At 39.0% G+C, this 13057-nt stretch overlaps 1 protein-coding gene and 1 long non-coding RNA gene across 4 annotated transcripts in view; one reads left to right on the plus strand and one right to left on the minus strand.

Moving 5' to 3' along the window:
- PDE11A (phosphodiesterase 11A) overlaps positions 1-13057 on the minus strand; it is a 501616-nt gene that overhangs the window by 60020 nt on the left and 428539 nt on the right. For all 3 annotated transcript variants that reach the window (XM_025405422.1, XM_025405424.1, XM_025405423.1), the window contains one exon: positions 10365-10465. In XM_025405422.1, coding sequence (XP_025261207.1) covers positions 10365-10465 — 101 coding nt within the window. The remainder of the gene's footprint in view (positions 1-10364; positions 10466-13057) is intronic.
- LOC112636631 overlaps positions 1-13057 on the plus strand; it is a 50544-nt gene that overhangs the window by 13600 nt on the left and 23887 nt on the right. Inside the window, exon 2 of the long non-coding RNA XR_003122207.1 lies at positions 11455-11597. This is a non-coding gene — a long non-coding RNA (uncharacterized LOC112636631). The remainder of the gene's footprint in view (positions 1-11454; positions 11598-13057) is intronic.

Genomic DNA, 13057 nt, shown 5'->3' on the forward strand with positions numbered 1-13057 from the left:
CTGACCTTAGGCGATCCACCCACCTTGGCCTCCTAGAGTGCTGGGATTACAGGCATGAGCCATCACGCCTGGTCACATTTAAATTTTTTTAAAGTTCCTGAAAAAAATCCTTCTTGAAAGATCAGGAGATAGAGTTAGTCATTTTCACAAGGCTACAAAAAGGATTTTGAAGTGATGATATGGCAAGATCATGTAATAAATTTATTGTGCATATTTAATAAATTTAAAAGGTATAAAAACTACACAATGGACACACATAGAGTTTCCATCTACCTCCCTGCCTAGAAATAAAGCCCTGTCAGTCCTGTTGAGGCCCTGTGCACCTCCCAACTGTTGCTTCCGTCTTCTTCCCACCCACCATACAATGACCATTTTCTAAATTTTGTATAAAGCATCATCACATATAGCCTTATAATTTTACTAGGCAAATTATATATAATATTGCTCTACATGTTTTAAAAGTTTATACAAATAATGTCATCATAGTGTATGCATTCTCTGGCAACTTGCTTTTTCCATTCAATGCTTGTAAGAGTCACCCATGTTGTTATATATAATTCTAGGCCATTTCTTCACACTGATGTATGCTATTTCCATCTATTATTATACCACTGTTTATTTACCCATTTCCTGGATGATGAAAATTTATATTATTTCCAATATTTCTTGCTATTACATACAATGCAGCTATGAACCACCGTGTATATGTTTCCTTGTGAATTTGTGTGAGTTCTCTCTCTCTCTATGCATATGAATATGTACATGTATATGTAAAAGTGCTGGGTCATAGAATGACTTATTTTCTATGTTTGAGTTTTCATTATAGTTTTAGACTGGTAGGGCTGTATGGAACTTTTGAGAAAAATCTCCTATTAATTCTCTCATTTTATAGGTGAGGAAACTCAAGGTGAAGGAAGGTGAAGTGACTTGTTCAGGGTTCCAGGGCAGTTACAGGAAGATCTAGGTAGATTACAAGTCTCCAGCCTCCCGGTTCTGCCCTCTGAGTTAATCTTTGTAAACTATGTGTAGCATAAACCTTTGGGCTAGATAGCTTTTCATGTTGTAAGTGTATGGACAGTGGGGCCAGCAGCCCTCATGCGATGTAACGGCATCACAGGCTGCTGTACCAAGGCAATACCAAGTATCAAGGTAGACATAGACAGGGCTCTTTCCATCATCAATAAGGGGGTGCTCCAAAGAACAACTGCAGATGGCCTGGGCCAGGTTGGTGGTTCACAGCTCCAGGTGATGTATTTCTGACCTTCTCCCTAGTAATACTCATTACAAAGTAACAATGTGAAATTCACTGTGCTTTTGGGAACAAGTTTGCCCATACAGCTGTTCTGTTAGCATCTAAGTGTATATGTGTATGTAGATTAAACAGAGTAAACAGCATGAACATATGTGAAAGTGTTAGAATCTAAATGTATATGTGTATATAGATTAAACAGAGTAAACAGCATGAACATATGTGAAACTGTTAGAAACAGGGGCATTTTTAGAAGCATGAGGCTGCTAAAAAGAATATTTGAAAATCCACAAAATTATACAACACTCGCTGTATCCAGACTTCTTTGTCATGAGGAACTGTATCATTAACTTCTCACGCAGATCATGGGGAACCTTGGTTTTCAAGGACAATGGTAAGTACCTCAGCTAGTGAAAGCAACTTACTGGAAAATCTCATTTATAATCATATATGTTTTTATTAGGCTTTTATCCTGCTCTCCTGACATATGTTCCACTCAGAAAAATAGCAGTCTTTAAAAAAGCATCATTTGAACAGAACTGCTAAAATTACTTTCAAAAATAATTCTAAAGATTGGTTACCAGTCACCCATCACCACATTGAAAATCTTTCTGGTTTGTAATTTATCTGCAAGGCATCTTTTATTTGTAAAATGAGAAATCACCATTTCTGTGTACATTTTAATCATGAATTTTTTTGCAAATTTATGTATCTATACATGTACTTATGTATACATATTCTTTATCTATCTATTCATCTAACTTCTTTGAATCTACTAAAAGTCCATAAACTTTAGGAAGGTTTTACTGCTGAGGTGGCAAATCATCACTATAACTCTCCTCAATTTCTTTCTTCTTTTTTTTTTTTTGGGACGGAGTTTCACTCTTGTTGCCTAGGCTGAAGTGCAATGGCGCAATCTCGGCTCACCACAACCTCCGCCTCCCAGGTTCAAGAGATTCTCCTGCCTCAGCCTGCCGAGTAGCTGGAATTACAGGCATGCACCACCACGCCCAACTAATTTTGTATTTTTAGTAGAGATGGGGTTTCTCCATGTTGGTCAGGCTGGTCTCGAACTCCCGACCTCAGGTGATCTGCCTGCCTTGTTCTCCCAAAGTGCTGGGATTACAGGCATGAGCCACTGTGCCCGGCCCATAACTCTCCTCAATTTTAACTCCAGACTTGTCAGGCAGGGGTTACAGGGTGTGTGGATGTGTGGATGGGGTTAGTTGGTGCTTTTGGTCTTCTAACAGCTTGTTCAACAGGCAAATCACACATCTGCAATTAATTGTTACATGCAGATTCTAGAGAGATTTCTGGACTTTTTTTTTGCATACAAACATTGGAGAAGAATAGAAAATTAATATACAGATGTTAACTCCAGTTATTATGACTAAAGAAAAAAAGTGTTCTATTTAATTTTTAAGTGAATTTTCTCCCTGCTTTAGACTAGCACTGATAATACAAGGGCCAGCCAAGAACCTGAGTGAAATGACCTGTTTGATGCTGTGCTGTTGTTGATGGCGCAAATAAAACTGGCAAAATGCAGGAAGTAGAAAGATAAGGATTACTCTAGATGTTGAAAATGGCAGAAGATTAGAGACCACAGGGCCCTAGCAGTCAGTTCAGTCAAACCACAATCACCAGGCAAAGAAACTGTGTAAGCCATGGCTTGACCGGGCGCACTCCAGCTGCTCCTGCATTCACTTTGACACAGCCCTTCGCTGCTGGGTGTTGCTGCCCTCTCTCTTCCCCACTGGGCTCTGAGTGCCTGAAGGTAAGAGCCATGTCCTATCTGCTTGTACATTCCCAGCAACTAGCACAGTGCCTGGCACAGAGAAACCATTAAGAAGTGCTAGTTGGATACATTTCTCATTTTTTAGTCAGTTGTGATATCATGTGGATGGGGATATAGCATGAGTATATGGAAAAATGCCTTGAAATATGTCAAGAAATACCAAAATACTTCCTCCATCAACCTACTACAGAGGCTGCTGTCCTAATGTTATAATAATATATAATTTTAATTAGTTAAGTCATCAGGCTCTGTTAAAATATAATAATGTTTGGGATAGAGTAATGGCTTAAGTTCTATCAGTTATTAACACCTTATTACTATCAGTTTGCTTTCATCCTTCCCAATACGGGGTTGGTTGACTGCAGGCAACTGTGGAAGTTGAGAACACTGAACACAGTTGGCTTTTAATAAATATTTGTTGAATGATGAATGAATGTCTGCCTAGCACTAGAAACATTTGTTGAGTGCCCACTGTAATTTTTTAAAATGAATTGTCTAGATATTAATCTGATTTTTAAAAGAATGGCCAAACTATCACATTGAACAATTTAAAATAGTTTAGTGCATTTTTCTGTCATCATTAGATGCTTTTGAGAAATGCTATTCACTGCATCCCTCTGGAAAGATAAATACAAAGAAACCATCAGACTGGGCATTTTCCAAAATTGCTGATGAGTGCAGATCGCAAAGAGAAGTGGCAAATTTTCAATTTGAAGATAAGTCTGATTAATTTAGGAAACCAATCTTAAAAGCATTGAGCACCCAAGTGGATTTGTAATATCTGAATTATTGGAAAATTATTGGCTTAAATCATGGTCTGAGGCATTGTGTCATGGAGAACTGATCACAGACAACTTAGTGACTTTGGACAAATTACTCAACCTCTTTAAGCCCAGTTTTCCCTATTTATCAGATGGGGCTAATAATATCTACCTTGCACATTGATATGATAATTCAATATCAGAAAGTTATTTTGAGAACTCATTATGTCAGGCAGTGTGTCAGGTTTTGTGGGTGCCAAGAGTGAGCTAAAGAGTAAGGTGTCTGCATTCATGGAGCTTCCATTTCAGTGCTGATACAGGAAGATACTGTAATGCCTAGAATGGTGCTGGGCATAGAGCAGGCACCTAGAGGATGAGATACAGTGTTATGTAATCACAGCCTGTTGAGGATCAATGCTAAACTGTTTATTGGTACCCAATAGCAACAACCCCTGTGACTGTATTAAAGCTAAAGAATTTTCAACCCCTGGTGCAGCAGCTTAGCTCAACTGCACACAAGAAGCCTCTAATTGCAGTCTTAGCCCCACCAGATTGGGTACTGCGCACCACTGACCTGCAGCCTCCACACCCACCCTGCACTCCCAGTGGTGGGGCCTGGCATTAGTTGAATTGCTAACACTTAGCATGCTGACATGAAGTGTGTTTGGAACTAGCTTTAGACATTTACATCCTCAAATTTCTGCTGTTTCTAATGCCCAAATATTTCCTGGATTGGCCCCAGTTTCCCCTTGAGTACTCTCGGACTATTATATAACTGCAGAGTAACTAAGAACATTTTGGAGTCTAACTACTTGGTTCAAATTCCAGATGTACTATTTAATATTGTGAGCAATTTACTGATCACTCCAAACCTCAGTTTCCTCATGTGTACTGTGGGGTTAATGAGAAAAGAAAAAACAGCTCAGAGCAGTCTGAGCTCCTTGCAGGCCCAGTGAGTCATGAGTATAGGACTTCAGTCACGCTCCCCACTCCCCTACCCCATGCTTGGGGGCCACTGTTGAAAGTCATTTTGTTTCTGACTAGCTGCCTCACCCACTATCTTCATGTTCCTAGAATTTGTGATACAAAAGACAATGTAACAAAGCCAATCAATAGCTTATGTTATGTTAACGTAAATTCTTGGTAAACAATGCAGGAATTGTCTTTTCTTTCCTTTTGAAAATCCACTTGTAGCTGCTGCTAATTGGACTGTATATTCAGGGCAACTTGAATCCATGCTCCTGGCTTGCAGTCCTCAATCTTGGCCCAAATAAACTCCCTACTTATATTAATTTTATCACAGCTTCTTTCTTTTAGGTTGACATTAATAATAGTACCTATTTTAATAGGACTGCTTTCACTGTTGAATGGCGTAACGTATATAAAGGTCCTAAGTAAGCACTCAAAAAATATTAGTTGTTGTTTTTATTATTAATAGTGGAAGGTGCATAGGTCATCTTTGTAGATATATATGCAGATAAATAGTACAGGACATTTGTACCATCCCTTTGAAGTTATAACATTTGTAATTTTAGATCTCTCTGCCCACTCCAACAAGCATCATCTTTTATGGTGCATATTTTATTAAGTTTTCTGGCTGAGTGATTCCTTTTTTTATAAGGTACTTTACATTGTCAAAGCTCTTTCATAAAATTAATCTCTTTTCACTGCCACAAGGATCCTAGGAGATTAGAATGGATGATATGCCTATACCCCTGTTGCTGACAAGGAAACTGAGGCAAAGAGAGATCCGACTCTCAAAGCTGGTGAAATTACTACTAACTATCAAAGCCTTATTCACTGCAGGGACTCAGAAACAGGCACAGAAATCGGTTTCAGAAAGTCGCTCAGCAGTAACTGGAAAGCGTTTTCAGTGAGTTGGAAAATCAGAATGAATCATTAACCCCAGGCTCAGGTTGTGAAACTCAGAAATTCACATTAAGGATTTTGTTTGTTTTTGTATTTTAATCTTGTGAATTCTGCTTTCATATGCCATTTGAATGACAGACTCCCAAGGATACACAAGGTCTTTAGAAATTAAAGTCATAAGTTTTTGTGGATGTTTTTGAGTCTTTCCACATTTCCATGAATCTTATATATGTTTTTCCTTTTAGAGCATGGCAAGAAACCTTGCCTCTAGGAATGAGTCAGAAACCTGTCTCCAAAAGGCAGGGCTCTACCCTGCCCAGCCTGGCCCTTTCCTAGAGTGACTTTCTCCCTCTAGGAGAGGAAAGCAGTGAGCTTCCTTTTTGGTTTCTTCAACTGTATTATGAATTTTGAGTTGAGTAGTCAGGGCAGAAGAACCAACAATAATCCAGACTTCCAGAAACGAGGTGTACGGGGGACCTCATATCCTCTTGGCCCACCCACCCCTCTCCTGCCATTGCTGCTACATGCAGTGCCTCAGCGGTCCTGAGGATCACATACTTTCTGTCCTGGCACTGCTCTGACTTCATGTGTGGGACTGGGATGAGATGGCTGCAGGAATGCCCAGTCATCAGGCACACACAACCTGGAAGTACATGAGAGTTAACAACCCACAGATCGACATTTCGTTGATGAGGATGGTGGGTGGTGGACAATTTTGAAATGTAAAGTATGAGACTTTTCAGATGGTCCCTGCAGGATCAAGACTGGTTGACCATAGTGGTGAACAACAAAGAAATGTGGCCTTCCTTTCACTGGCTTCCCTCCTTCCCCATCTCACTGTCCCAGCCCCTCACTCTTATTCTTGGTGTCATTTCCAAAACTAAACTACCTGAATGCAAGCCTTTATCTCCAACTTTGCTTTGGGAGAGGACACGGGGACCCCAAGCTGGTGTTTAAACTGATTACAGAACACCTGGAAAGGGTCAACATTATCACATAATATATCCCCAATTAAAATGACAATTCTTTCTTGATTCTTCCATTAGAGAGGGGACCATGGTGATTGAAGAAAAAGCCCTGAAAGAGGAAGTGTGGGTTCCAGTTTTACCAAGAATGAGTTATGTGACCTAAGCTACGCTATTTAACCATTTGGACCTCTGTGCCTGATCAGCAAAACAGGAGATGAATTGGATTGCATCATTTCTATGATCCTTCCGATTCCACAATTGCACACTTATTAAATAAAAACTTCTGGGTGACAGTTTGTAGTAGCTGCTTTCCCCCTCATTATAACCCTAGGGATTGTTCTGGCTAAAAATATGGCAATATTTGAATGCAACTTTAGACAGGCAAGTGAATCAATCCTCTGAAAGTCTAGATTAGAGAATGGGCAGCTATTTAGAACCTCAAAAAACAATAACGCTGACGAAAAGAGAACAAGCCAGCTTCTCTGGGAGTCAGCAAACATTAGCAGGGGCTGCAGCATTAAGATAAGAACAGAGTAATGAGAAAACGAGTTGCAACCAACTTCGTTGACTGCATGCCAGCGGTCACTCAGTGATTCGTCAAATCCCTAACAGGGCTTGATAAATGGGCTCTGAGTGTTGAGGTTTTTTTTCTCTCTCTTTAGAAGTTACTTGGAAGCATGGCTTGGGAAAATGCTTCTACTTTGAGAAAAATAACACAAGATCCTGCAAGTGTCAGGGACAGGCAATAAAACATTAAAAGGATACAGACTTTCCATAAATCCCAAATCAAGGAGCATTAATCCAGAAAACAGATGAAAGATCATGACATTTAAGTCAACCAAAGGGCCACAAAACATGAAAAATAAATAGGTTATAAAGCAAATGAGGTTGTAGATGTCACCATTTCTAAGACATGACATAGGTACTGTTATCTCTATTTTATACTTGAAAGAAAGGCTCAGAGAAATAAATAATTTATCTGGTGACAGGTAATTAGTGGCAGAGCTAGGATTTTAATTTTTAAGTATATATTTTAAACTAATTAAAAATTATATTTATCAAAGTAATACATGAACATAGTTAACAAATCAAATAGTACTAAAATAGATATAATGAAATACAGCAGTGTTTTCCACTTTGCTGGCTTTTGTCCTTGACCTGTGTTTCCTAATGCTTTCATTTCATTTTTTTATTTTGGCTATCATGTTCTTAATTTTCGTAAGTGCTTTCTTTTTCATAGTTGCTCCTATTGTTATTTTTAAAAAGCATCCTGTTCTTGTTTCATGGATGTAATATCTTACCTCTCTGAGAATACTAACAACAGTTTTTAGCTTTTTTTGTTTTCTTCCTCTCCCTGTTTTCTCTGAATTTCATTTTTTTTTCTGTTTGTTTTGGCCTCTGTCTTTCATATCGGATGCTAATAAAATGTTCTGTGATTCTTGCTTTTCCACGTGTAATAGTAAGGCATTAAAAAGCTAAATAGGAGTTGTGTGTGGTGGGGAGGGGTACAGTTGCCAGATAAAATAATTTGAGTTTCAGATAAAAAATAATTATTTTTAAAATTTTGTATCAATACATAATATTTATGCGTATTTATTGGGTACATATGACATTTTGTTACATGTACAGAATGTGCCATGATCAAGTCAGGGTATTTAGGATATCTGTCACCTTGAATATTTATCATTTCTATTTGTTAGGAACATTTCAAGTCCTCTCTTGTAGCTATTCTGAAATATACAAAAAATAATTTTTAGTATAAATATGTCCCAAATGTTTCATGGGACATCTATCTATTCTAAAAAGTGATTTATTGTTTATCTGAAATTTAAATGTAACTGGACTTTCTGTACTTCTGCTTGCTAAATCTGACAACCCTGGGTGTGTGGCTTATAGACTCCTAGCTTCTAAGTGCTTGGCTATGGACTATAGGTTTTCAATCCAGAGACTGGTTCCACTTAACTTAATCCCTTCTTCTGAGCACTGTATCTCATTCCCACCCTGTACTTCTCCTCTGTTCAGAGCTCTTCATTTTATTTCTCCAGAGGATACATTTCTGGCCTTCTAAAGGTAGAATAAAGGGAGTGACCTGGCTGTGTTAGCAGAGGACTTACTGGGTACTGAGCATTCTATAGAGTGACTTCCTAGCAATCTCTTTGAGCTTTTAGTGTCTTAAGCTTTGAACATCCCTTACAATTGAACTTAATTCTAACTGGTGCAATGCCACAGTGCTTTTCAAAGGGAGTCATTTCAAAGCGAGTGACACAAGACTTCCTAGAAGAAGTGATAGAAGAGAGCGATCCTAAAGTATGGTCAGTCAGGAAGATGGGGAGTGGAGGAACAGGATTCCATGTGGGAATGGTGATACACGGAGGGCACAGGGAACGTTACATACGGTGTTCCAAAGGGTGCTGCGTAGACTACTCTGGTTGACGTAGAACAGTCATGTAGGGCAGAAGTGGAAGGTAAGAATGAAAAAAGGTTGGGGGCAGGTTATAGAGGGTCTTGAAAGTCAAACCAATTTAGAACTTACTTTGAAAGCAATGAGGACACTGAAGGTTTTTGAGATGGAAGTTGGAGATACAGGTCTATGGTGTGAGGGAGGGTTACAGTGAAGAATTTCAGAGTCTTCTACACACAGGTCATAACATAAATAGAGGTAACATAGAAATGAGGCCAGGAGAGTGATCTGAGTAGAGAAAGAAGAACATGGTTCAAGAGCTTATACACAGGAGCAAGGAGAAAAGAAACCTGCCAAGGATCTAGAAAAGAAGAGAGAAAGGCAGCTGGAGATTGGGGAAGCAAGGAGAGCAGAAATTGATAATAACCCATTAAACATTCAGATATCTCAAAGCAGATGGAAACTATCAGAAATGAGTACAGGCCATTGAATTTGAGGAGAGAAATGTCTTTGGTGACCTCTGAGAGTACAATTTTGATAGAGTGCGGAGATGGACTCTGCTCTTCATGGTGTAAATGGGTGTTAGGAAAATAGAGGTACTAAATGTGCTGTGTTTATTTAAAAAGGTAGACAGTAAAAGAAAGGTAAATAGAAAAGCAATTAAAGATCTCCATGGGGTCAAATGAAATAATTTTTTTAAGGGAGTGACATGGTTTAGTCTTTAAGATAAGAGAAAACAGTGCAAATGAGTGGTGGAAGAAACTTCCAGGCTGCTAAAAGAGGTGGCACCTGTTAAAGCACGTCCCACTGAAAATGGGAGGGTGCAATTTCCAGCTCAGAGAAAGGCCCGAACGTTGTTGAAAAGGAGAGAAAGCTCTTCTAAGAAAGAGACAGAAAAGAATCAAGGAATGAACTGTTGGATTGCTAGTTAATTTTCCATCACTGAATATTTTTCATCTTCATTATCAATGCCATTATACAGCTGACCAGAAATTAACAGTCTTAAATAGCAATATTAGTTATAGCTAAGATAAAAATGGCCATCACTTAGTTTCAGAGTTGTGTGTCAAACAAGGCTCATAAAACAGAAGAAAAATAGAAATCTTGTGAATATAGCCTTCCTTGATTCTCTTGGCTTATATACACCACTTTAATGGACTTCATTTATATGAGAGAGAAACAACAACAAAAAATTTAGCTCATTTACACATTGATATCAATGCTAGAATAACCAGGTAAGCTCTAGTGTAGAACTGGAGATTAATTACAGGATGGAACTTTAGATATCCATTTGTCAAACAGATCGAATGCCAATACCTACTCAAAGTACAGCGTGAGGTCTGTTGCCAATATTGACTGCTTCAAAAGCTGCATAAGGTCACTATATTCCTTGGAGGACAGGTTAGCAAAGATATTGTGACCCTGTAATGAGAAAGTAAGAAGTCACAAAGGACATTAAACCTGTGGTTGTTGATTACATGTTTTTCCTCTATTAAAAAAAAGTCTGGGAACATTAAAAAATCACTTTTTAAAAAGCATAGTGAAATTTTGCATAAATATAAACAGATTCCCAGCAAACATAGCTTAGCCAGAATGCACAGTCATTTTTGAGAAAGTCTAACAAGGGACACTTTGTTATGTACTTAGTCTCAAAGGGAAAATCTGAAATTGTTGGAACTTATCTTACTGTGAATATGTTGTGGCCAGAATTCCATCTGACTACCCATTTCCTGTGGAATTACTTAGAGGAGAAGTTTGTGAAACATTTGGGAACATTTCTCCCCCTAAAATAAATGCTATTTTTACTACCAGTAAAGGTTTAAGCCGGCATTTTGGGAACATGTGCTATGGCAACAAATGAGTTTAAGAAAAATAAAAAGCCATTAGAACAGTGGTTCTCAACTGGGGGCGATTTCGACAATGGGGAACTTCAGCAAGGTCTAGTGACATGTTTGATTGTCACACTGGCTGGAGTGCCACTGGCATCTAGCAGTAGTGGCCAGGGATGCTGCTACACATCCATGATGCACAGGAGACCCCCACAACAAAGATTTACCTGGCCCAACACATCACTGCTGCAGATGCGGAGGAACCCCGCCTCCCCCCATTAAGGTGCACTTTGATGAAGCGTGTGGCAGGCTAAATTCAGGATGGTGAATATGAATAATTACTGAATAGCTAGGATGTATAAGACATTGTTCTTGGCACAGTGGGACCCTAAAATGACATTTACCTAAGTAAAGTTGGGATGACATCTTTATCTTCATACCTTTGACAGGTACCCTTGTTTTCATCAACACTTGTGTTAGCTACACTTAGGCTAAAACATTTGTCTTTAGTAAAGTGAAAAATCCATACAGACCAACAATTCACTTAGTTTGTTTTTAAAGTCAGGACTTTTCATTTTTCAGGTTTTCTTAGTGTGAAATATGAACTCATGAGCATATGGCCTGGGAACTGGACCAGTTTTAAATCTCGTGTTGAGAGCCAGAAGATGCTGGAGAAGGAAAGTGGTGGAATAACTGCCTGAGAATGAACCATTCTCCAATGAGAGGTAAATTAATTATTTCAGGGAACTGGGATATCAATTAGTAAATTATCTCTTACCAGGCACCAGATGATAATCTGTTTCCCCGAGTTAATTTATTTCATTGGGTGAACCCGCCACTCCTTAAAGATTAGAGTATATTGGTTCTACCTGGGACCAGGTCCAATATTAATAATAATTTTCAAATGAGCTCTTCAGACCCTTAATTCAGCCATTAAGAAGAAGACAAATAACAAAAGGAATGCTGCACCATAATTCTGCCCAGGTTTTTTTGCCTGTGCATTACCCAATGATCAATCACAGGCAAGTGTTCTGGGGCCAGGGAAAAAGTGGTAGGAAGCTATGGAAAAGCAGTCACGTGGGTCCAGTCACGCACCCAGAATCTCCCAAAGAAACACAGCCTTTAAGAGCAAGTTACGGTAAAAGTTAACATTGAGATATGGAGAAATCTGGTCTGAATTTGAGGATGTGGATTATTTTATGAGGATGTGCATTTTATTACAATCATGCATCATGCAACAGTGGGGTACATTCCAAGAAATACATTGTTAGGTGACCGCCTCATTGTGTGAACACCATAGAGTGCACTTACACAAAACTAGATGGTACAGCCTATTCCATACCTAGGCCGTATGCGATAGCCTATTGCTCCTAGGCTATTCACCCGTACGTCATGTTACTGCCTGTAATACTGTGGGCAACTGTAACACAATGGTTGGTATTTGTATATCTAAACCTATTTAAACATGAAAAGGTACAGTAAAAATACTGTATTATAATCTCATGGGACCACTGTCATACCAATGTGGTCTCTTGTTGACCAAAACATGTTGCATGTGACTGTACTTTGAAGGATATATAATCACTAACGCCATTTATGGCTAAGAGTGACAGTGCTAGCCAGATCAGCTTTAATTTTTTTAAAAAGTTAATTTGCAATCACTATGTTGTTTATATGCAAATTAGTCTTCTACAGTGCCTTAACGTTTTGGTCCCTGAAGTAGATTTGAGTCTCCCTGAAATACTGCGTCTACTCTTTGTTTAGGGAGGTGGTGAGTGTGGTGTTAATGGAAAGACATACAGATGTGGAGGAAGAAAGTTCTGGGCAAACTTCCTCAAGCCATCTAACTTCTCTGCACCAGAGCTCATTTGGAAAGTGGAACAATAATAGCACCTGCATTTCTGCCTTTCTGATGGGCAGGACCACAGGGGACTGGAGGCAGTGCTGGGACAGTGCATGGTTCCGTCATTGATAGTCTCTGTTCTTCATAGGGAACCCCAGGGTGAAGGATGGCCAATGTGTTTTGTTTGCATGAACACAAATTCTGAGTGAGGGGGGTTTGTTTCCCTGAGAAAACCTGATATCCTGTTTATAATACTTGTTATTACAAAGGTGGTGGTTTGTCAGAGGTGTATACTCACCACCTTTACCAGTACAGAAAAGATAGTTTGAACCAAAGTTCTTC

The sequence above is a fragment of the Theropithecus gelada genome, chromosome 12 (assembly GCF_003255815.1).
Source record: "Theropithecus gelada isolate Dixy chromosome 12, Tgel_1.0, whole genome shotgun sequence".
Lineage (NCBI taxonomy): Eukaryota > Metazoa > Chordata > Mammalia > Primates > Cercopithecidae > Theropithecus > Theropithecus gelada.